Source organism: Oncorhynchus clarkii, chromosome 5 (genome assembly GCF_045791955.1).
Source record: "Oncorhynchus clarkii lewisi isolate Uvic-CL-2024 chromosome 5, UVic_Ocla_1.0, whole genome shotgun sequence".
NCBI classification, from domain to species: domain Eukaryota; kingdom Metazoa; phylum Chordata; class Actinopteri; order Salmoniformes; family Salmonidae; genus Oncorhynchus; species Oncorhynchus clarkii.
Genome location: NC_092151.1, coordinates 56,585,507 through 56,611,988, shown reverse-complemented (window position 1 = coordinate 56,611,988; position 26,482 = coordinate 56,585,507). Strand labels below are relative to the sequence as shown.

At 41.0% G+C, this 26,482-nt stretch overlaps 1 protein-coding gene across 3 annotated transcripts; it reads right to left on the bottom strand.

Moving 5' to 3' along the window:
• Window positions 1-10,988: 10,988 nt before the first annotated feature.
• LOC139410108 (leiomodin-2-like) lies at window positions 10,989-24,998 on the bottom strand. 3 transcript variants are annotated; one of them, XR_011634451.1, is made up of 7 exons: window positions 24,844-24,998; window positions 24,595-24,672; window positions 19,860-19,985; window positions 19,439-19,680; window positions 19,118-19,255; window positions 17,173-17,331; window positions 15,373-15,437 (listed from the first exon to the last, which is right to left on the bottom strand). XR_011634451.1 is itself a non-coding variant. In XM_071155551.1 (6 exons), exons 4-6 carry the CDS (start codon window positions 19,514-19,516, stop codon window positions 17,278-17,280), a joined length of 270 nt encoding a protein of 89 aa, XP_071011652.1. In that variant the 5' UTR covers window positions 19,517-19,680; window positions 19,860-19,985; window positions 24,595-24,672; window positions 24,844-24,985; the 3' UTR covers window positions 12,477-17,277. The 3 variants fall into 3 exon arrangements, 1 of the variants encoding a protein (XP_071011652.1); XM_071155551.1 differs by having other exon boundaries at window positions 12,477-17,331; window positions 24,844-24,985; XR_011634452.1 differs by lacking the exons at window positions 15,373-15,437; window positions 19,860-19,985; window positions 24,595-24,672; window positions 24,844-24,998 and adding an exon at window positions 10,989-11,110 and having other exon boundaries at window positions 19,439-19,535.
• Window positions 24,999-26,482: the final 1,484 nt, after the last annotated feature.

The window sequence follows — 26,482 nt, the reverse complement described above, 5'->3', positions numbered from 1 at the left end:
TGTCATACAGAGACGCCCCTACTTTATCTATAGGGCGGAAAATCTGTAGATTGACACTTCGCAAGACCAACCGAATCCCTGTGGCCAGTGTTAACGATACATTAAATAACCAATTGTGTATATAAACCCTGGACTGCTAATGCGATGTATTGGCCAATGCTGCCGCGTTCAAAACAACTGGAAACTCAAAAATCTCGGACTTCAGACTTCATCAGTGCGTTCAAAACATCTATGAGAAAACACTTTCAAGATCAACTGGTTGAAAGATGTTTGATCAATACTGATTCAATATGGTATTTCATTCCAAATAATGTGTTTAATAAATTGGGAGGTTTTCAATTTGACTGAAATGTAATTATATTCCTGAAAGATTACCTGCTAAACTGGCTAGGTTTCACCAACAAGTGTTAATAGCCTGGAAAATATGTTTCCTGCACAATAAAGCTCTTTTGTGGAATAATTCAGACATAACTGTAAGGAATAAGTCATTGTTCTACCCCAGCTTGCATGAGAGGAATATTGACTTTGTTCTTGATGTTTTCGACAAGGGTAATATTCTCACATATGAACAATTTATAACATTGGAAGAGTTTATTTCTGTGATCAAAGCCGTTCCCAGTGGTCTAACTACACTAATGAAAACTCATCTTAGCTTTGGTAATGATCACAAAGTTTATCCAGAACTTAGATTGGAAGGCTTGGGCTTACTTGAGAAATCTTGTTTTAATAAATATATAAGACAAGTTCTTCATTCCCAAAACCAATTTACACAGAGAGGAAATTTTCTGGAACATGCTTATTCCTGACATTGTCTTGAAAAATGCATGGTTGAGGCCTTACAAATATTGTATACCAAGCAAAGTTAAGGAAGTGCACTTTTAAATTTTACATACGATATATCCATGTAATTCTATGATATCCAAATTTGTGGCTATTGATGATATCTGTGTTTTCTGTGAAAAAGAACATGAGAATGTTGTTCTTTGAATGTAAATTTGTGTCAGAATTTTGGGAAACCCTTACAAAATACTTATTTATTTTAGATTTGTTTGAAAAATGTTCCTAATAAAATAAAGAGATTTATGACATACTGACGTTCAATTGTGGAATCAGTGTAGTAACAATGTAACAATTACAGAATAAGTGTTCGATAGATTCCGATTCTAGTTCAGAAAAACTGCATTCACTGGTAACATTAGGTATATATTTAGAAATCAAGCTATTACACGGGTAGAATCTATGGATAATCATAAAGGAGATATCCTTTACTTTATTGGTCACCATACATTTGTGTGTTTACATCAAACAAACAATTCCTGTATAAAATATCCCTTCATAAACAATTGTTGAATTTATTATCTAGTAAACCTATGCCATTCACCTGGATATCGCTTACAATAGGAGATGTTCCAAAATATGCATTATTCTGAAGAAAAGTTTTTATCCCACTAGTTATAGCTTTTATAACAGTATCATTTTCCGAGCTCTGTAAATATATTCCCACTAATATTAACTAATTGGCTGACAAGGACAATGTTTTTTGAGAACCAGTTACGGTAAAATAGCATCCTGTTTCTAAGTAATATCGACCCATTATTCCATATAAAACACCTATGAGGTGAAAAGTTGTTTTTATACAGCAAAGCCAAGGACGTTAAAGCCTGCTTGTGAAAATCCACCAATTTCACAAGAAGTTTACCCACAATATAGGGACATTGTAGTAAAAAAATTAAGCCCAGAGCTTCTGAAAACAAAATTAGATATAATATTCCAGAAACTATGATAATTTTTTAAATGACGTTTGATATCTGATTAAAGAGAGTGAAGTCTAAGACATTTAGACTGCCATCACAAACCCTGTTGGTGATAACATCTATTATCTTATGTGGCTTGTTTTTCCATATGAAGTTGTACAATAGCCTAAGGTACAGCAAGTGGATTTGGAAAAGTCAATAGATGAAAAAAAAATAGGATGCACGAGATAGCCCCTCAGCTTTTGATAAAAGCACTCGACCTTTTGATAGATCCAGTTACAGGATTCAAATGAAGAACATTCACCGCCTTAAGATGTTTGGTGATCTTTACACCGAGGTATGTTACAGTATCTTTTTCAGAGATGCTGATTGACAGCACCTTTCAGAACAAACATCTCACAGAGATTTAAAACCAAACCTGAGATTTTGGAGAACTGCTTCACAATATCCAATGCTAATCTAGCTTGTGACACATTTTTCAAAAAAAGTGAGGTGTCATCCACCAGTCGGGATATCTTGATCTCTCTGGCCTGGAATGTAATGCCTTCAAATTGACTTTGATAAACTAGTGAGCATAAGATTTGAGATACTAACAAAAATAAAAAGGTGAGATTGGACAACCTTGTCGTATTCCTTTGTAAATGTTAAACCTTGAGAATGTTCCATGAAAGAGTTTGATAAAGTTATTGCCACCATTATATAGAGTTCTAATAGCATCAACAAAAAAAGATTCAAACTTCAAAGACAATCAAAGATAAAATTGTGACTTACGGTAGGTATCAAATGCTTTCTGAAAATCCCAAAATAAGATAACAGGGAAGTCAACCAATAGACCAGCCTCAGATTATTAGATATATGGCGCCCTTTCATAAACCCTGATTGACATTCATCAATCAGATCATTCAAGCATGACTTTAACCCTTCACAAAGATTGAGGCGACAAATTTGTAGTCGTTATTTAGGAGTGTGATTGGACACCAATTATCAATATTTAATAGATCATTGTGTGGTTTAGGTATAAGAGTAATAACCCCTTGCTTCAGAGATGCAGGTAGTTCTCCCTTCTTTATAGCCTCCTTAAAGGTTTCAAGTAAAAATTGTGTTATTTCTTCAGAGAAGGTTTTGTCAAATTTAGAGGTTAATCCGTCACAACCTGGAGATTTGTTATTTCGTAATTGACCAACCCTATATTGGATGTCCATAATTGATAAATAAATAAATAAAGACTGATTTAATTCTTCACTAACCGAGTTCTCTATAGAATCAAGGAGATCCTTAGAGTCACTCAAACAGTTATCTGTGCTATCTAACCTCCAAACGAGCTTCAATGCCATACAACACTCCTTCCGTGGCCTCCAACTGCTCTTAAACGCTAGTAAAACCAAATGCATGCTTTTCAACCATTCGCTGCCTGCACCCGCACGCCCGACTAGCATCACCACCCTGGATGGTTCCGACCTAGAACATGTGGACATTTATAAGTACCTAGGTTGCCGGACTAGACTGTAAACTCTCCTTCCAGACTCATATCAAACATCTCCAATCCAAAATCAAATCTAGAATCGGCTTTCTATTTCGCAACGAAGCCTCCTTCACTCACGCCGCCATACTTACCCTAGTAAAACTGACTATCCTACCGATCCTTGACTTCGGCGATGTCATCTGCAAAATGGCTTCCAATACTCTACTCAGCAAACTGGATGCAGTTTATCACAGTGCCATCCGCTTTGTTACTAAAGCACCTTATACCACCCACCACTGCAACCTGTATGCTCTAGTTGGCTGGCCCTCGCTACATAATCGTCGACAGACCCACTGGCTCCAGGTCATGTACAAGTCCATGCTAGGTAAAGCTCCGCCTTATCTCAGTTCACTTGTCACGATGGCAACACACACCCGTAGCATGCGCTCCAGCAGGTGTATCTCACTGATTATCCCTAAAGCCAACACCTCATTTGGCTGCCTTTCCTTCCAGTTCTCTGCTGCCTGTGACTGGAACGAATTGCAAAAATCGTTTAAGTTGGAGACTTTTATCTCCCTCACCAACTTTAAACATCTGCTATCTGAGCAGCTAACCGATCGCTGCAGCTGTACATAGTCCATCGGTAAATAGCCCACCCAATTTACCTACCTCATCCCCATACTGTTTTTATTTATTTTTACTTTTCTGCTCTTTTGCACACCAGTATCTCTACCTGCATATGACCACTTGATCATTTATTACTCCAGTGTTAATCTGCTAAATTGTAATTATTCATCTACCTCCTCATGCCTTTTGCACACAATGTATATACTCTTTTTTTTCCTTTTTTTATGTTAAATTTGTTTTCTACTGACTTGTTTATTGTTTACTCCATGTGTAACTCTGTTTTGCTGTCTGTTCACACTGCTATGCATTATCTTGGCCAGGTCGCAGTTGTAAATGAGAACTTGTTCTCAACAAGCCTACCTGGTTAAATAAAGGTGAAATAAAAAAATAAAAAAATCTAAGGAGTAAAGATTCTTATAAATCTTAGTGGCAAAGTCTGATAATAACTCTCTATCCTCAGAGGTTACCTCATTAATCTTACATTTCCGAAGTGTGCTGAGTTCCCCGCTCCTTTTTTCCAAATAAAAAAAGTATCTACTGTTCTTTTCGCCTTTTTCAAGCCATTGTTTTCTGGACCTTATGAAGGCTCCTCTAGCCTTTTCCGTATAAAATGTATCAAGTTGATTCTGTTAATCATTCAATTTAGCTTTCTCATTAAGATCAAGATGCTCAATCTCTGCGATATCAACAATTGTCCTAGAGAGCTCTGCTACCTCACAGCTCCTTCTTAAAGCAAGCCATTTCCCATAAGTAATACAGGCTGAGCAGATTTTACGTTTCAGAAGTTCAGAAGTCCAAATATTTCCCACATTCTGCATTAAAGGTAGCGAAATTCCAGTAAACAGAAATTTGATTCTTAATCACATTTTTTAAATCATCATGCAATAACAAAGATTTGTTGAATCTCCATTAACCACCAGAATATTTCTTAATATAATTACTGCACATTCTTACAGTCAGCCAAATGACTTTATGATCCCTTCGGGACTGCAGGCAGTATTTTTACCTCTACAGTCTTGGGTTCAAGACTAGAGGTTATCACCCACAAGTAAATTATTTTTAAAATATTTTGTTTGTTTTTTGTTTTTTTTACCTATTTTTCTCCCCAGTTTCATGGTATCCAATTGATAGTTACAGTCTTGTCTCATCGCTGCAACTCCCGTACGGACTCGGGAGAGTTGAAGGTCGAGAGCCATGCGTCCTCCGCAACACAACCCAACCAAGCCGCACAGCTTCTTGACACAGTGCCCACTTAACCCTGAAGCCAGCTGCACCAATGTGTTGGAGGAAACACAGTACAGCTGGTGACCGTGTCAGTGCGTACTGCGTCCGACCCACCACAGGAGCCACTAGTGCGCAATGGGACAAGGACATCTTTTCCGGCCAAACCCTCCCTTACCAGGACGCCGCTGGGCCAATTGTGCGCCACCCCATGGACCTCCCGGTCGCGGCCAGCTGTGACAGAGCCTGGGCTCGAACCCAGAATCTCTGGAGGCCTTAGACCACTGTGCCACCCGGGAGGCCTGGCACTAACATGGTTACTCCATGAATATCCGTCTGAAAGAAGTTGTTCAAAAGAGCCAGTGGTCTCTACAAGGCAGAATGCTGAATAAAGTCGGTTGTACATGCTGTTGGTCATTTTGGCAGTAGGATGTGGAGATAGGGTATCCACAAGAAAGAGTTGCACGGGTAGGTTCTGTTGCTTTGATTTTTAATATGTTGACGCATTGCATGTGATGCACAATATGTAAACAATAGCCGAACACAACCGACTGTAGTTGACCGAAGCGCGTTTCCTCGCAATCAGCTGAAAGTGTTTGCCTTTCGGTTAGGCTCGGCCATATTGTGAAAGATGGAGGCCTATTAGTCATCTAGTGTATACAGTGCCTTCATAAAGTATTCACACCCATTGACACATTTTCTACATTTTGTTGTGTTACAGCCAGAATTTAAAATGGATTCAATTTACATTTCATTTTTGTAATTGACCTACACAGAATACCCCATAATAGGTATGGAAATGTTTTTCAAAATTCTTTACAAATTAATTAAAAATGAAATGTCTTGAGTCAATAAGCATTCAAACCCTTTTTATGACAAGCTTAAATAAGTTCAGTAGTAAACATTTGCTTAACAAGTCAAAAAAAATTGCATGGACTCACTATATGTGCAATGATAGTGTTTAACATGATTTTTGATGTGGCCAAAACTTTTGATATGTTAGACCATTCCATTCTTGTTGGCCGGCTAATGAGTATTGGTGTCTCTGAGGGGTCTTTGGCCTGGTTTGCTAACTACCTCTCTCAAAGAGTGCAATGTATAAAGTCAGAAAATCTGCTGTCTCAGCAACTGCCTGTCACCAAGGGAGTACCCCAAGGCTCAATCCTAGGCCCCACGCGCTTCTCAATTTACATCAACAACATAGCTCAGGCAGTAGGAAGCTCTCTCATCCATTTGTATGCAGATGATACAGTCATCCCCTCCCACTGCCAAACTAACCCTGATTCAGATGACCATCCTACCCTTGCTAGATTACGGAGACATAATTTATAGATCAGCAGGTAAGGGTGCTCTCGAGCGGCTAGACATTCTTTACCATTCGGCCATACAATTTGCCACCAATGCTCCTTATAGGACACATCACTGCACTCTATACTCCTCTGTAAACTGGTCATCTCTGTATACCCATAGCAAGACCCACTGGTTGATGCTTATTTATAAAACTCTCTTAGGCCTCACTCCCCCTATCTGAGATATCTACTGCAGCCCTCATCCTCCACATACAACACCCGTTCTGCCAGTCACATTCGGTTAAAGGTCCCCAAAGCACACACATCCCTGGGTTGCTCCTCTTTTCAGTTCGCTGCAGCTAGCAACTGGAACGAGCTGCAACAAACACTCAAACTGGACAGTTTTATCTCAACCTCTTCATTCAAAGACTCAATCATGGACACTCTTACTGGCAGTTGTGGCAGCATTGCGTGATGTATTGTTGTCTCTACCGTATTGCCCTTTGTGCTGTTGTCTGTGCCCAATAATGTTTGAACCATGTTTTGTGCTGCTACCATGTTGTTTTGCTACCATGTTGTGTTGTCATGTGTTGCTGCCTTGCTATGTTGATGTCCTAGGTCACTCTTTATGTAGTGTTGTGTTGTCTCTCTTCTGGGGATTTATTTATTTTTAATCCCAGCCCCCGTCCCCGCAGGAGGTCTTTTGTCTATGGTAGGCCGTCATTGTAAATAAGAATTTGTTCTTAACTGACTTGCCTAGTTAAATAAAATAATATAAAAAATAAATTGAATGACCACCTCATCTCTGTACCCCACACATACAATTATCTGTAATGTTCCTCAGTCGAGCAGTGAATTTCAAACACAGATTCAACCACAAAGACCACGGAGGTTTTCCAATGCCTCGCAAAGAAGAGAACCTATTGATTGATGTGTAAAAAATAAAATCTGACATTGAATATCCCTTTTAACATGGTAAAGTTATTAATTACACTTTGGATGGTGTACAGAATCAATACACAATGGTGACTTTAAAACAGTTTCAGAGTGGCTGTGATAGGATAAAACTGAGGATGGATTAACATTGTAGTTTCTCCACAATACAAACCTAATTAACAGAGTGAAGGAAGCTTGTACAGAATAAAATTATTCCAAAACATGTATCCTGTGATTGCAACAAGGCACTAAAGTAATACTGAAAAAAATGTGTCAAAGCAATAAACTTTTTGTCCTGGATACGAAGTGTTACATTTGGGGCAAATCCAATACAACACATTACTGAATACAACTCTCCATATTTTTAAGCATAGTGGTGGCTGCATCATGTTATAGGTATGGTTGTAAACATTAAGTACTGGGGAGGTTTTCAGGATAAAAATAAATAAATGGAATGGTGCTAAGCACAGTCAAAATCCTAGAGATAAACCTGGTTCAGTCTGCTTTCCATCAGACACTGGGATATTAATTCACCTTTCAACAGAACAATAACCGAAAACACAAGGCCAAATCTACAATGGAGTTGCTTACCAAGAAGACAGTGAATGTTCCTCTTGCAGAGTTACAGTTTTGACTTAAATCTGATTGAAAATCTATGACAAGACTTGAAAATGGTTTCTAGCAATGATCAACAACCAATTCAATAGAGCTTGAAGAATTATGAAAATAATAATGGGCAAGTATTGTACAATTTAGTTGTGCAAAGCTCTTAGAGACTTACCCAGAAATACTCAGCCATAATTGCTGTAAAAGATGATTCTAACATGTATTGCCTCAGGGGGTTGAATACTTACATGTATTCAAGGATTATGATTTCTTTTAGCTCATTGTGGATTACAGGATGTCTAAAAGCTGCAGCCACGCCCCAGTTCTCATTGATGGCACTGAGGTGGAGTGTGTGCCCAGCTTCAAATTCCTGGGTGTCTACATCTCCGGGGACCTCTCCTGGACCCTCAACACCTCAACCCTGGTCAAAAAAAGGCGCAAGCAGTGTCTGCGTAGGGCGTGATGCATCACCAGGGACACTTCACATCCATGCCACAAATTGTTTTCCCTCCTACCATCAGGCTAACGGTACATGTCTCTACGTTCCCGCACTAGCAGGCTCAAGAACAGTACCTTTCCAGCTATTGTAACCCTGCTGAATTCTGTGACATAGCACTAGCCATATCCACCCGCCCACCTCTTAGTACTGCCTCTTAGGGACCTTGTTGCCCGACTCTCTTTGCACTCTTCACGGTACTACTGGACTCAGTACTACTGTTTTTTTGCAAGATGACGATAAAGAACATCCTGACGTTTTACATTCTCCCAACCAACTATGCTATTTTGTTATTATTCTGACATTTCACATTCTTAAAATAAAGTGGTGATCCTAACTGACCTAAGTCAGATAATTCTTACTAGGATTAAATGTCAGGAATTGTGAAAAACTGAGTTTAAATTATTTGGTTAAGGTGTATGTAAACTTCCAACTTCAACTGTATATAATAGGCGACGTCAGAGGAAAGCCCATAAAATTGTCAGAGACTCCGTTCACCCACGTTATAGACCGTTTTCTCTGCTACCGCATGGCAAGCAGTACCAGAGCACCCCCCCCCCCCCCCCGCACACTGACTCGGTACCAGTGGCCCCTGTTACAGCCTCGTTATTGTTATTCTTATTGCGTTACTCTTTATTTTTGTCTACTTGGTAAACATTTTCTTCTTCTTGAACTGCACTGTTGGAACTTGTTGTATTCGGCGCATGTGACAAATAACATTTGATTTGACTCTGACATTGCTTTGCAAAGTCTGATTAAGGACATTATTCAGTTGTACATGTACATGTCTACCTCGGTAACCTCATTGCTGCTCTCCCTGCATTTCAGTTGCATGCCTCCTTGCACTTTCAATTTGCCTTCATTGCACAATAATACATCCCACTTAATAACAAAGATTGTACTTAATTGTTTCACTTGTACATTTTTTGTAATCTTGTATTTGCACTTCTGGTTAGATGCTAACAGCATTTAATTGTGGTGTACTTGTTTGTACTTGTTCAATGACAAAGTTTAATCTAATCTAACTATAAGACTGCAGATATGGCCAGGGCAATAAATTGCAATTCCGTACTGTGAGACACCTAAGGCAGTGCTACAGGGAGACAGGACGGACAGCTGAACATCCTCGCAGTGGCAGACCATGTGTAACAACAACTGCACAGGATCGGTACATCCGAACATCACACCTGCGGGACAGGTACAGGATGGCAACAACAACTGCCCGAGTTACACCAGGAACACACAATCCCTTCATCATTGCTCAGACTGTCTGCGATAGTCTGAGAGAGGCTGGACAGGGCTTGTAGGCCTGTTCTAAGGCAGGTCCTCACCAAACATCACAGGCAACAACGTCGCCTATGGGCACAAACCCACCATCGCTGGACCAGACAGGACTGCCAAATGTGCTCTTCACTGACGAGTTGCAGTTTTATCTCACCAGGGGTGATGGTCGGATTCACGTTTATCGTCGAAGGAATGAGCGTTACACCGAGGCCTGTACTCTGGAGCGGGATGGGTCGGTCATGGTCTGGGGCGGTGTGTCACAGCATCATCGGACTGAGCTTGTTGTCATTGCAGGCAATCTCCACGCTGTGCGTTACAGGGAAGACATCCTCCTCCCTCATGTGGTACCCTTCCTGCAGGCTCATCCTGACATGACCCTCCAGCATAACAATGCCACCAACCATACTGCTCGTTCTGTGCTTGATTTCCTGCAAGACATGAATGTCAGTGTTCTGCCTTGGCCAGCGAAGAGCCCGGATCTCAATCCCATTGAGCACGCCTGGGACCTGTTGGATCGGAGGGTGAGGGCTAGGGCCATTCCCCACAGAAATGTCTGGGAACTTGCAGGTGCCTTGGGTAGAAGACCAGGGTAACATCTCACAGCAAGAACAGGCAAATCTGGAGCAGTCCATGAGGAGATGCACTGCAGTACTTAATGTAGCTGGTGGCCACACCAGATACAGACTGTTACTTTTGATTTGGACCCCACCCCCCCACCCCACACTTTGTTCAGTGACACATTATTCCATCTCTGGAATAAGTTAATTTTTTTATAATATAATTTTTCTTCCACTTTGACAGAGAATTTTGTGTAGCTCGTTGACAAAAAAAGACAAATCAATTTGAATCCCACAATGAAATGTGGAAAGTCAAGGGGTGTGAATACGTTAAGGCACTGTATATAAATAAATCATCACTGCTTTGTCATTGCTGTCCTACATTTTCAATCTGATACAAATCTATATTCTCTGGACAAATTGAAAATAAAGTCTAAAATAAATCAATTAAGGCCAATTTTGATTATTAAGGTAGCATAATAATGACAGATAATACAATGCCTTAATATTTGTATTTATTATTATTAATAAAAATAGGTGCTAGTTTCCTTTTCACGTGGACATTTTTTGCCTCTTGAAATTTCAGCTCTGTTGCACCCTCTAGAGTAATATCTCCCAACATTTTCAATGCAGAGATGTAGGTAGTAAAGACGTTTACTTCTTTAATTAAAGAGAAGTATTCAAAAACGTTTATTAAATTCTTAAGCATTTACATATCTAAAAGAGAAACATTTGAGAAAACACCATTTGTCCTCATACAGTGTGATGATTGATCAGATGGTAGCTGTCATCCTCGATTCCCTCGTTCCCCGTGAACACTCGCACAACTTCCCAATTCTTGCACCTTTGCCAACTGCACATTGCTGATCCGCATCACACTGTGGGTACAGAGACACAGAGAACTTATTTATTTTTGCTCTAGTACACTGTAACCTACTTGACAATATCAAACACAAAATAATGGTCACTCAAATGATAAACATTTCGATGCTCTGGCATTTCTAAACAAGTTTCTACAATACAATTATATTACAATAAAGTAAATCCTAAACCCAATCCTCTTACCATGGGAACCCAACCAAACTTCTAATCCTAGGACAATGTCTGCTTACTACAGAGAAGAAACAAGTTTAGTTTGGCATGTCCATGTTTCTGTCTGCAATGGTAGCTTATAAACATAGACAATCTAACAGTTTCAACAGTTTCACCATTATGAGCTATATGCATTAGTGTCCATTCGTGCTGTGTGTGAATTGATAGCACACAAAACCATCTGTCCAAGTCATTGAGCAATGTACTTTTTAGAAGTTAGAAACCTATTGGTAGGCCTATAAACCCTTTATAAAACATAATCATGTTATTTCAGCAAGCATTAACTAAAGAACTTTTCAATAATTATTTTCATCTGGTGTCTGGATTGAGTCTTCTTCAGGGGAGCGCGTTTCCAGAAAGTCGTGGGAGCTGGTCGTCAGTACCAACACTGAGTAGGTAGCGCTGAGGAGGAGGAGCTGGCTGCCGATTATGGTGCTGAAATGCACTGAACCCGATTGGAGGTCGATAGCAAAGAGACGCGGGCGGGGCAGGCGCAGCAGTAGGTCTAGACGTCTGGGCTCGTATTCCGGCTGGCAGACCACCTGGACCAACTTTTCATTGACATCATCTGTTGCTATAATCATAACACTAAAATGATGGAAGGATTTGACAGGTGACATGTTGAGTCAAATGTGTTCACATTGCCTATACATTTGATTTATTAGGATCCCCATTACCCCACGCCAATGGTGACAGCTAGTCTTACTGGTGTCCAACACATAACGGGGAGAAAAAAGAAAGTTTACATGTTAATGTTTTGAAATGTGTGTAAATTGTAACGTGTGTGTGAGCATCTATCAGTTCCACATGTCAGTACATAGACACTGGAGAGAGAAGTGCAATGGTCTGGATTTATGTTTTGTTTTGTATACATGTGCTTTTGCCATTTTCTAAGGGGAACATAACTTATTCAACTCAAACTCTGGCATTTTGTCTGGAAAACTGCCATTTCCAACAAATTCTTCCCTCAGGAGAATTAGAGTTTTAGAGTTGACGCCCCAAAATGATTGAGAGGCGTCAATGTGATATTCAAAATAGCAAAGTTTGAGTTGTTGGCTGGCTTTTTTCTGTTCACATGAAATACCCATGCTACACCGAATAATAGCTGTTAATAACCTGAACATCAAGGAAAAGGGTGGCTACTTTGAAGAATCGCAAATATAAAATATATTTAGATTTGTTTAACACTTTTTTGGTTACCACATGATTCCATATGTGTTATTTCATAATTTTGATGTCTTCACTATTATTCTACAATGTAGAAAATACTAAAAGAAAATAAAAAAAAACATTTTGACTGGTACTGTATATTGGCAGCTATTGTGTATCCTAGACAAAAATCTATAGAAATCTTACAGCGTTTCTGCAAAGAACTCTTTACATAAAATTGTCTAACTACAGTATTCAAATTCCCAATAGAGATACTAAATCAATGCTCTTTTGAGAGTCTAAGGGTCAGTTGATCTTTTGACCATCTACGTCAAACCACATCTGCTTCCCATCTCCTCATCCTTGACCTAAGAGTCGTTCCAAATTGGCCCCCAGTGTTATATCTGGAACACTGCGTCATCCACACAGATCATAGACTATTATTACGTTAAATTTCGTGGTGACTGGTGAGGGTGTGTGTCATTTAAGACTCAAATAATGATTTAAACCACATTTTCTGCATTTAGGCTGCACATATACTTGACGCATCTGAAAAATAGCATATTTTTGCAAATATTACATTAGTGTTTTATAAAAGTGTAAAAATGTAACTAGTCCCTACTCGCTCACACATTTCTGAGAAACAGTTTAATTAATTGGCATAATATTGACACTATAGTTCTTACGTCCTGAAGAAAACTATGTGGTGAATCTCAGGGATAAATGTGAGGAGATGAGTAAACCATGCTGGGTGGTTTGAGAGACCCAATTGCCACCAGTCAGATATTATATTGTTTATCATGTCTGCTATCCTTTTAAACAATTACTATTCAATTGCATCTAAATAAAACAAGCATAACAAAATGACAAGGCATGTGACTTGGTCGTAATCCTTTTCTCTTGACAAAAAAAGCAAGTGACAAGTATGAAATAATTGAACGCAAACTTCCTTATCAGTAAGCAGACATCAGTGAAGCATGACCATTGGTCAACAATGTATTCCAGATGTCCTGAAACAGAGAAAACAGCACCCAGATTGTCCGAATATATACTGAACAAACATATAAAACGCAACATGTAAAGTATTGGTCACATATTTCATGAGCTGAAATAAAAGATCAGAGAAGAAATGTCCCATTCAGACAAAAAGCTTATTCTTGATATGTGCACAAATTTGTTTACATCCCTGTTAGTGAGCATCTCCTTTGCCAAGATAATCCATCTACCTGACAGGTGTGGCATATCAAGAAGCTGATGAGCATGATCATTACACAGGTGCACCTTGTGCTGGGGCCAATGAAAGGCCACTTTTAAAAAAACAACACAATGCCACAGATGTCTCAATGTTTTGAGGGAGCCTGCAATTGGCATGCTGACTGCAAGAATGTCCACCAGAGCTGTTGCCAGAGAACTTTATATTTTACCATATGCTGCCTCAAACCTTGTTTTAGAGAATTTGGCAGTACGGCCACACAACGTGTAACTACGCCAGCCCAGAACCTCCATATCCGTCTTCTTCACCTTCGGGATAGTCTGAGACCAGCCATCCGGACAGCTGATTAAACTGAGGAGTACTTCTGTGTATAATAAAAGCTATTTTGTGGGGAAAAATGCATTCTCATAGGCTGGGCCTGGCTCCCAAGTGGGTGACCAAGTGACTGCGCCCCTGTCGTCATGTGAAATCCAGATTAGGATTTAATGAATTCATTTCAATTGACTGATTTCCTTATATGAACTATAACTCAGTAAAATTGCAGAAATGGTTGTATGTTGCATTCTTTTTGTTCAATATATTTGCAATGTACAGCAGTAAAATAAATTCCTCAAATGAACTGAAACTAACATTTCCTGACAACAGCTGAGGGATCAACAATTCATTCTAATGGTTTCCATTTGACCAAAAACTTGCATCCTATTATTTTCTCTTTCCCCCAAAAACTATCCTTGGCAAACCTTTTATCAACAGTATAAAAAAAAACCTGAAAAGTGTACAAAAACTGAAAAGTAAGGATAGTTTTCCAAAAAGCCTCTTAAAGAGCTGACTTAACACCATATTGAACTAGGGTCAACATACCCCTAACTGCTTATCCACATCACCTTCTTGTCAAAACACACATTTTCAGTAAGAAAAAAACCTGCAAACTGTGACGCAGGGCCCCAAATTAGACTATCTCTGTGTAGTACACGAACATTCAGTCTTTGGAACTCTTGTCCTGTTGCAACAGGACAGCTCTTTCCTCTTCTTCCCCAATCTTGGGTCTTAAACCTGATCCACCTCCACGCAGACGACATCATTCTGTATACTTCTGGCCCTTCTTTGGACACTGTGTTAACAACCCTCCAGACGAGCTTCAATGCCATACAACTCTCCTTCGCTGCCTGCACCTGCCCGCCCGTCCAACATCACTACTCTGGACGGTTCTGACTTAGAATATGTGGAGAACTACAAATACCTAGGTGTCTGGTTAGACTGTAAACTCTCCTTCCAGACTCACATCAAACATCTCCAATCCAAAGTTAAATCTAGAATTGGCCTCCTATTTCGCAACAAAGCATCCTTCACTCATGCTGCCAAACATAACCTTGTAAAACTGACCATCCTACCGATCCTCGACTTCAGCGATGTCATTTACAAAATAGCCTCCAATACCCTACTCAATAAATTGGATGCAGTCTATCACAGTGCCATCCATTTTGTCACCAAAGCCCCATATAATACCCACCACTGCGACCCGTACGCAAGACTTAGGCCTTTACTTTTGTAAGATTCAAATAGACCTACAGTTTTAATCGATAGATAGTGTCAGTGCCATCCCACATCCCAATTCAAATATTTAAAATAACCTTTGATAAAGCAGTGGAATTGGAATTGAAACCACATGAAGGTATATCACTTTACCTTATTCCTCTGCCTGTTTCTCTTTATCAGCCCTTCTGCGACTTGTTTTTCGTCTGTTGCATTGCCTAAGTACCAACAAGTTAAGTTCCATATTTCATTATGGAACCACTACAAAGCAGTTCAGCGCAAAATCACGATCTGAGAGAAGGATATCAAGGAGATGTCAATTTAAGGTTGACAAGAAAAATGTGTATTCATGTCATACCCCATACGAGACCCTGAAATGTTAAATGAGGAGTACTGACATTTACCTAGAATCCTACAGTGCATTCGGAAAGTATTCAGACCCCTTGACTTTTTCCACATTTTGCTACGTTACAGCCCTATTCTAAAATTGATTAAATAGTTTTCCCCCCCTCATCAATCTACACACAATACCCCATAATGACAAAGCAAACACTGTTTTTTTTTAGAAAACTTTGCAACAAAATTTTTTTAAATACCCTTTACTCAATACTTTGTTGAAACACCTTTGGCAGTGATTACAGCCTTGAGTATGACGCTACAAGCTTGACACACCTGTATTTGGAGAGTTTATCCTATTCTTCTCTGCAGATCCTCTCAAGCTCTGGCTGGTTGGATGGGGAGCGTCACTGCACAGCTATTTTCAGGTCTCTCCAGAGATGTTCGATCGTGGTCAAGTCCGGGCTCTTGAAGGCCACTCAAGGACATTCAGAGACTTGCCCCGAAGCCACTCCTGTGTTGTCTTGGTTGTGTGCTCAGGGTCGTTGTCCTGTTGGAAGGTGAACCGTCGCCCCAGTCGGAGGTCTTGAGAGCTCTGGAGCAGGTTTTCATTAAGGATCGCTCTGTACTTTGCGCCATTCATCTTTCCCTCGATCCTGGACTCATCTACCAGACAGTCCCTGAAAAACATCCCCACAGCATGATGCTGCCACAACCATGCTTCACCGTGGGGATGATGCAAGGTTTCCTCCAGACGTGACACTTGATATTCAGCCCAAAGAGTTCAATTTTGGTTTCATCAGACCAGAGAATCTTGTTTCTCATGGTGTGAGAGTCCTTTACCACTCTACCATTAATAAGACCAAATTGGTGGAGTGCTGCAGAGATGGTTGTCCTTCTGGAAGGTTCTCCCATCTCCACAGAGGAACTCTGGAGCTCTGTCAGGGACCATCGGGTTCTTGGTCACCTCCCTGACCAAGGCCCTTCTCCCCCAATTGTTCAGTATGGCCAGGCGGCCAGCTCTAGGAAGAGTCTTGGTGGTTGCAAACTTCTTCCATTTAAGAATGATGGCGGCCACTGGGTTCTTGGGAACCTTCAATGCTGCATAAATGTTTTGGTACCTTTCCCCAGATCTGTGCCTCGACACAATCCTGTCTCAGATCTCTACGGACAATTCCTTCGATCTCATGGCTTGGTTTTTGCTCGGACATGCACCGTCAATTGTTGGACCTTATATAAACAGGTGTGTACCTTTGCAAATCATGTCCAATCAATTTAATTTACCACAGGTGGACTCCAATCAAGTTGTAGAAACATCAAGGAGGATCAATGGAAACAGGATGCTCCTGGGCTCAATTTCAAGGCTCATACATAAGTATTCAGACCTTTTGCTAAGTAAGGTATCCGTTTTTTTATTGTAATAAATGTGAAAAAATGTTTTTGCTTTGTCATTATGGGGTATTGTGTGTAGATTGAGGAGGGTTATTAATTTTAGAATAAGGCTGTAACGTAACGAAATGTGGAAAAAGTCAATAGGTCTGAATACTTTTTGAATGCACATGGCAGTGTCTGTCAATAGGAATGCATGGTCTAGAAATGGAAAAGGCTCTTGCTAACCATGTAGCAGCCGGTGTGGTAGCCACACAGGTACCAGGACAGGAGCATGCTGGATATGTCTGTCACGGCTGAGTCTAGCCCATCGCTAGCATCGGCCAGCACTGCTCAGGGGGGCCATACACACGGTGGAGGAGGTGGAGGAGGAGGAGGCAGGAAGTCCTGGAGGAGAAGATACCATTATTACACCTACAGTGCATTCGAAAAGTATTCAGACCCTTCGACTTTTTCCACATTGTTACGTTACAGCCTTATTCTAAAATGTATTAAACACAAAAAAATCATCAGCAATTTACACACACACAATTCCCCATGATAACAAAGCAAAAACAGGTTCAGAAATTTTTTCAAATTTATACAAAACTGAAATACCTTATTTTACATAAGTATTCAGACCCTTTGCTATGAGACTCGAGATTGAGTTGCAGGTGCATCCCGTTTCCATTGATCATCCTTGAGATGTTTCTACAACTTGATTGGAGTCCACCTGTGGTAAATTCAATTGGTTGGAAATGATTTGGAAAGCACACACCTGTCCATATAAGGTCCCACAGTTGACAGTGCATGTCAGAGCAAAAACCAAGCCATGAGGTCGAAGGAATTGTCCGTAGAGCTACGAAACAGGACTGTGTCTCTTTCTAGAGCTGGCCGCCCGGCCAAATTGAGCAATCGGGGGAGAAGGGCCTTGGTCAGGGAGGAGACCAAGAACCCGATGGTCACTCTGACAGAGCTCTAGAGTTCCTCTGTGGAGATGGGAGAACCTTCCAGAAGGACAACCATCTCTGCAGCACTCCGCCAACCAGGCCTTCATGGTTGAGTGGCCAGACGGAAGCCACTCCTCAGTAAAAAGGGACATGATAGCCCGCTTGGAGTTTGCCAAAAGGCACCTAAAGACTCCCAGAAATTAAGAAATAAGATTCTCTGGTCTGATGAAACCAAGATTGAGCTCGTCGGCCTGAATGCAAAGCGTCACATCTGAAGGAAACCTGACACCATCCCTACGGTGAAGCATGGTGGTGGCAGCATCATCATGCTGTGGGGATGTTTTTCAGCAGTAGGGACAGGGAGACTAGTCAGGATCAAGGCAAAGATGAACAGAGAAAAGTAGAGAGAGATCCTTAATGAAAACCTGCTCCAGAGCGCTCAGGACCTCCGACTGGGGCAAAGGATAACCTTCCAACAGGACAACGACCCTACGCACACAGTCAAGACAACGCAGAAGTGGCTTCGGGACAAGTCTCAATGTCCTTGAGTGGCCCAGCAAGAGCCCGGACTTGAACCCGCTTGAACATCTCTGGAGAGACTTGAAAAGAGCTGTGCAGCAACACTCCCCTTCCAACCTGACAGAGCTTGAGAGGATCTGCAGAGAATGGGTGAAACTCCCCAAATACAGGTGTGCCAAGCTTGTAGCTTCATACCCAAGAAGAATCAAGGCTGTAATCGCTGCCAAAGGTGCTTCAACACCGAGTAAAGGGTCTGAATACTTAAGTAAATGTGATATTTAAGCTGGTTTAAAAAATATACAAATTAGAAAACATTTCTGAAAACCTGTTTTTGCTTCGTCATTATGGGGTACTGTGTGTAGATTGATGAGGGGGATAAACAATTTGGAATAAGGCTGTAACCTAACAAAATGTAGCAAAAATCAAGGGATCTGAATACTTTCCGAAGGCACGTATATGAAATACAAGCTGAGTAGCTCTTATTTATAACTCAATTTATTGCACACCCACGACATAATACCACAGACATTGAATAACATTATTCTTGTTGGATGTACAGGCTGGAGGTACCTAATCAAATCAAAGTGCATTTGTCACGTGCGCCGAATCCAACAGCACAGTGAAAAAGGTATTAGGTGAACAATAGATAAGTAAATAAATAAACACAATAGTCTCACACAGGTTGAAGATAGAAATGTAGGTAAGAACACACACAGCAGTCTCACCAGAGAGTCCTTGGGCGGTGGCACTGGAGGAAAGAAGGAAAAGGGGTGATTGTTTGGTACCTCTCGCCGGCCACTTGGCTTCTTCTTAACCCCATGCTCCTTGCCAAAGTCATAGCTGCTTTTGCCATAGTCTTTTTCCTAAATATCACACACACACAAATCTTACAACAAATATCAGAATTGTCACATGCTATAGTGACAAGTCAAATAATTGAATGCAAACTTCCTTGTCAGTAAACATCAGACCTCAGTAAAGCATGGCCATTGGTCAACGATGTATTCCAGGTGTCCTGAAACAGAGGGAACAGAACCCAGACTCACTTGAGCAAACTTAGGTGCCTGAGGTGAGGACAGCTCCTCTCGTCCCTCTTGTTGAGGTGTCCTCCAATCTCTTTCCATCCTCTTCCAATCAGCAATGTTGTTACTAGTGGAGCTGAACCCATCAACAGCCTAGTGACAAGAGAATTGGTCTTCGGGTCAACGGGTCCTTTGGTTGGCACATATGATTCAGACAGCGTCGGCGGATTGTCTGCAAGCTTCTCACCGCTCTATTTTTCACCCCTCTAAAAGATGAAACGATGGAGATTATTCAGGACTCCATTTTGGAAAAGTGTTCTTCTATTTGGTTTTAAGACATTCCTCCCATCCTCAATTCACAAGGATGAATCTCATGACTTGGAAGGTGCCACCTGCTGACCACATCCCAAAAAACTCAAGTCTCCCGTATAGCCCAACTGATTACCTTTGAGTTTGCCTTTGGTTCAACCGGCTCCTTACTCAACACATGAGATTTGGGGAGTTTTGAGTCTGTCAATTTCGGTGGGTTGTTTCCAAGCTTCTCTTTGCTCTCTTTTTCATCATTACAGCTCTAAGGATGAAACAAATATTACAGGAGAAAATGCAGGATTCGTTATTGGATCATTGTCATGTCTTGGGGGTATGATATTTGACCCTCTTAACTTTCTCATTCATCCTTATTCACAATTCATTCAGGATTACCTGTAATCATGGTAGCATCCACATTAATGTAGAAGTGTTTAGAAACATATTTTATTCTTAATTATATTAAAAGTAACTCCAAAATGGCACAATACATTAATTACCATTCATTTCTATTGGGCACAAAATAATCTGAAAGGCAGCCAGACATGAAGGAGACATTCATGCTATTTTTTGTGGGGTTTTAACACGTGCCTCCCATTCTTCGATTCACAAGGGGTGAATGTCATGAGTTAGAAGGGGCCATCCTCTGACCACAAAACATTTAGACTCAGATACCAAGATGAAACAATGATGAGAAAAAGCTTCAAGCCTGCACACCCCAAAAATGTCAGTCTTCTATCTATAGACTTATTACCTTGGAGTCTGCCCTTGGGTCACCTGGTTCCAGACCTGGCACACAAGATTTGGACAGTTCTGATTCAAACAATTTCTGTAGATTGTCGCAAAGCTTCTCACTACTCTCTTTTTCATTGTTTAAGCTCTGAAGTATGAACGAAACAAAGTAGATTCATTAGGGTGACATTCATGTACTGTTTTTTGTTTCAAGACGTCGCCGTCAACAAAACAAGTCTTACAGACACCAGTTTTGTCGTACCTGGACTACTGCTCAGTCAAATTATGGTCAAATTCTGGCCGCCACAAAGAGGGACATAGGCAAATTACAGTTGGCCCAGAACAGAGCAGCAGGGCTGGCCCTTAAATGTACACGGGGAACTAACATCAATAACATGCATGTCAATCTCTCCTGGCTCACAGTAGAGGAGAGGTTGACTGCATCATTACCGTAATTTCCAGACTATAAACCGCTACTTTATTCCCACGCTTTGAACCTCGCGGTTTATACAATGACGCGGCTAATTTATGGATTTTTCCCGCTTTCACTGAGTACCGTCACATAATGCCGTGTTTCGTTAAAGCCTATTTATTTTTGTTACAAGCCGTGTTTTGTTTAAAGACTGTGTAAAGTTCATTTGTTTCAATGTACCGGTAGGCACCTGCGGCTTATAGACATGTACGGCTTATTTATGTACAAAATACATATTTTTTAATAATTCAGTGGGTGCGGTTTATATTCAGGTGCGCTTAATAGTCCAGAAATTAAGGTACTTGTCTTTGGGAGAAGTATTAACATGCTGAAAGCACCGAGCTGTCAGTTTAAATGCTCAGACACCCATGCATACCCCACAAGACATGCCACCAGAGGTCTCTTCACAGTCCCCATGTCCAGAACAGACTATGGGAAATGCAAAGTACTACTGGATGTTGCTAAGAGATAGATGAGAGGGGTTGAGTGGAGCTGAAGGGTGGGACTAAAACAAAACACAAAGATAACTAATGTAAAATATATTGTGTTTGTAAAATGTATATACACTGCTCAAAACAATAAAGGGAACACTTAAACAACACAATGTAACTCCAAGTCAATCACACTTCTGTGAAATCAAACTGTCCACTTAGGAAGCAACACTGATTGACAATAAATTTCACATGCTGTTGTGCAAATGGAATAGAAAACAGGTGGAAATTATAGGCAATTAGCAAGACACCCCCAATAAAGGAGTGGTTCTGCAGGTGGTGACCACAGACCACTTCTCAGTTCCTATGCTTCCTAGCTGATGTTTTGGTAACTTTTGAATGCTGGCGGTGCTTTCACTCTAGTGGTAGCATGAGACGGAGTCTACAACCCACACAAGTGGCTCAGGTAGTGCAGCTCATCCAGGATGGCACATCAATGCGAGCTGTGGCAAGGTTTGCTGTGTCTGTCAGCGTAGTGTCCAGAGCATGGAGGTGCTACCAGGAGACAGGCCAGTACATCAGGAGACGTGGAGGAGGCCGTAGGAGGGCAACAACCCAGCAAGGAGGAGCACTGCCAGAGCCCAGCAAAATGACCTCCAGCAGGCCACAAATGTGCATGTGTCTGCTCAAACGGTCAGAAACAGACTCCATGAGGGTGGTATGAGGGCCCGACGTCCACAGGTGGGGGTTGTGCTTACAGCCCAACACCGTGCAGGACGTTTGGCATTTGCCAGAGAACACCAAGATTGGCAATTTCGCCACTGGCGCCCTGTGCTCTTCACAGATGAAAGCAGGTTCACACTGAGCACATGTGACAGACGTGACAGAGTCTGGAGACGCCGTGGAGAACGTTCTGCTGCCTGCAACATCCTCCAGCATGACCGGTTTGGCGGTGGGTCAGTCATGGTGTGGGGTGGCATTTCTTTGGGGGGGCCGCACAGCCCTCCATGTGCTCGCCAGAGGTAGCCTGACTGCCATTAGGTACCGAGATGAGATCCTCAGACCCCTTGTGAGACCATATGCTGGTGCGGTTGGCCCTGGGTTCCTCCTAATGCAAGATAATGCTAGACCTCATGTGGCTGGAGTGTGTCAGCAGTTCCTGCAAGAGGAAGGCATTGATGCTATGGACTGGCCCACCCGTTCCCCAGACCTGAATCCAATTGAGCACATCTGGGACATCATGTCTCGCTCCATCCACCAACGCCACGTTGCACCAGACTGTCCAGGAGTTGGCAGATGCTTTAGTCCAGGTCTGGGAGGAGATCCCTCAGGTGATCATCCGCCACCTCATCAGGAGCATGCCCAGACGTTGTAGGGAGGTCATACAGGCACGTGGAGGCCACACACACTACCGAGCCTCATTTTGACTTGTTTTAAAGACATTACATCAAAGTTGGATCAGCCTGTAGTGTGGTTTTCCACTTTAATTTTGAATGTGACAAATTTGATTTCCATTGATAATTTTTGTGTGATTTTGTTGTCAGCACATTCAATTATGTAAAGAAAAAAAGTATTTAATAAGAATATTTAATTCATTCAGATCTAGGATGTGTTATTTTAGTGTTCCCTTAATTATTTTGAGCAGTATATATATATATATATATATATATATATATAAACATATGGGGGACTGGAAATCATGCAGTCAATTACATTGATGGAAGCTACAATCTGCAATATTAAAGCTGCTCTACCCCCTAAAAATGTTTATAAAATAAACGCACAGTACTACATAGAGCCATGACTACATGGACCTCTATTCCACATCAACTAACTCAGTTAAGCAGTCAAATCAACAACAAAAAATGTTAAGATAAAACTACACCTTATGGAACAGTGCGGATTGTGAAGAGACAGACACACACTACTATACACTTTAATATTGCTGTATTATGGATTTTGTATTTTACACTGAAAAAAATATATATAATCCCAACATGTGTGTTGGGTCCCATGTTTCATGAGCCGAATAAAAGAACCCAGAAATGTTCCATACGCACAAAAAGCTTATTTCACAAAATAATGTTGCATCCATCCATCTGACCAGTGGCATATCAAGAAGCTGATTAAACAGCATGATCATTTTACAGGTGCACCTTGTGCTGGAGCCAATAAACAGCTACTAAAATGTGCCGTTGTCACACAACACAATGACCCAGATGTCTCAAGTTGACAGAGCGTGCCATTGGCATGCTGACTACAGGAAGGTCCACCAGAGCTGTTGCAGAGAATTTAAATGTTAATTTTTCTACCATAAGAGAAATTGACATTCATTTTGCCTCCAATGTCATTTATGGTATGGACAGTGAACTAAATTGCAGTTTATCAATGGAAATTAGAATTCAGAGATACCGTGCCATTTATCTGCTGCCATCACCTCATGTTTCAGCATGAAAATGCAAGGCACCATGTCACAAGGATCTGTACACAACTCCTGGAAGCTGAACATTCCCCAGTTCTTCCATGGCCTGCATACTCACCAGACATGTCACCCATTGAGCATGTTTGAGATGCTCTGTACCAACAAGTACGACAGTGTGTTCCAGTTCCCGCCAATATCCAGCAACTTTGCACAGTCATTGAAGAGGAGTGGGACAACATTCCACAGGACACAATCAACAGCCTGATCAACTCTATGTGAAGGAGATGTGTCGTGCTGCATGAGGCAAATGGTGGTCACACCAGATACTGACTGACTGGTTCTGATCCACGCCACAATCTTTCTTTTTAATGCTACTAACAAGTGCATGTCTTTATTCCCAGATATAGATTAGGGCCTAATTAATTCATTTCAATTGACTGATTTCCTTATATGAATTGTAACTCAGTAAAATATTTTATATTGTTGCATTTATATTTTCGTTCAGTATAGATATGTTGTGGTATAGTGTGTCATGTACTGTTTTATTTTGTATGTAATTGCCGCTTGTTTGGACACCAGGAAGAGGAGCAGCAGCTAATGGGGATCAGTAATAAAATACTCCCCACCACCATCGACTCACAAGGGACAAATCTCACGAGGCGCTTCCTTTCCCTTTGTCTTGTCTCCTTGAGCTGAAGGAAGCTAGCTAGCTAAGTAACCCTACATCAGAGCCAAGTATTTAGGGGAGAAAACATGTATGGCTCCGCACTACACTAAATTAGTTTATCCATCCACTTGTATACTTGTCAAACTTTACCCGAAATGTTCGGAGGGCGTCTTCATAGGCCTTTACCAGTGCGGAGTCGTCAGTAGCCACAGCTAAAGACACGTTATCCTACATCAAAACAGTAACAACATACTTTACGTTTTAACTTCGTAATAATAAGTAGCTAGCAATGGATGTTAGCTATTAACTTTCTCAGTGGTTAACTGGCTCATCATCAGCTTGGTTGAGATTGTAACGTTAGTTAGCTAGTAACTTAACGTTATGCGATAAAACCCTTACCTCGACTCCTTCACATCGGAAAACAATACTTTCATAATATTCATCCATTACTAGCTAGTTGAATTAAACACACGTGTTAACTTGTTATAGTTTTCGTGACATTAGGCCATTGTCAATGTTAGTAGCAAACACTTTGATTGTGCAGCGTTCAAAACACCTGGGAACTCGGAAATATCCGACTTCAGTGTGTTCAAGATAACTACAAACGTGGGGAAAATGAGTTTTGAACCGTCATCCAACTTGGAATTCCAAGTAGGAAACTATGGCATCTGTCTAGAGCACCGACTTGAAGGTCATAATTTGACCACGTTTTTTTCCCGAGTTCACAGTTAGGCTACATTAATGTAGCGTTCATGACAACTGGGAACTCGGAAAAATACGGGGTCAAATCATGACGTCAATGATCTTGTCGGAAAGTCAGAGTTCTGGTTGGCACTCAATATTAATTACCGTGTTAGGATAACCATAGTGAGTTCCACAGGGTGTCTTTCCATGCACCCCAGATGAAGAACGCGAGACCTCTGTATTACAAGCTGCAGGTCTACCAAAATTACTTCTTAATTGGTTTTTTTTTAAAGCACGCAATTCCCCCCTTATAATCAGATTCCGTTCGGAATGGACTTGGGCAGAAGATTAGAACGTTCCCTTTCATCTGTGACTAGAGTTTCACACCGATATGAGTTCAGAAATTCGGGGCCCAGAAATACTAACGATCAAATATAGGCTAAGCAGTCACATCTATTTGTTAATAACATAATCCGCCGATTTATCAAGGAATTGATCAACTGCTACAAAGTTGACAGTGCATGACATCTTCACCAAGAGAAGAAGAACATCGATAGACTAGATTGTATTTGCGGACTAGTGTGCTATAATTTGATTTCATCACAACTGCGCTATTCACAGCTCAAGATAAGCCTTTCCAGTCGCTTGACAATTTATGATATAAGCCTATCAAACCTGAACTACACTACTGCAGTATCAAGTAGTGGTTGCTAATTGTCCCCATTGTCTATTTGGTTTACATTCATTTAGCGTGAAACGCGTGATTTCAGAATTGGGAGCAGATCAGGGAACAAATCAGCGAATGTCTCCAAACCGGGCCACACTTGATACTGTGTAAAGCGCGACTAGTCTGAATCAATATCAGTCTTCGAGAGTGTAGATATTCAATTGGCCACTAAACGGCGCTCCACGCTAAGAAGAATAACGTTTTATTATAGCCTCACTGTACATACGGCTTTCTGATCACTGTTCTAGCACTCTCATTAGGTACATGTTTAAGCAAACAATGAAAGTTTTGAGCCAATATGACTATTAAAATATGTAGCCCCTGGAGTTGAACAATAACATGAGGTTTATTTAAAAGTTGTATATTTATACAAATTAGTAAGCAGTCTACTTTATCTATATGGATTTCATCTGCAGAGTATCTGCATTATCTGCAGAAATGTGGCTTTTTCGGTACAATGTGAGACCTTGGTCTTGGTCTCATGACACAATTCAGCATAAGGGGGTGACAGTAAGAGTTGCAACTTGTTACAACATGTTTTGTTTAAACTTGCAGTTTCCTTGCGATGCAGCACAGAATCCACTGAGGGGCGACTCGTGGTGAGCAATCTCATGTGAAACCCCACTG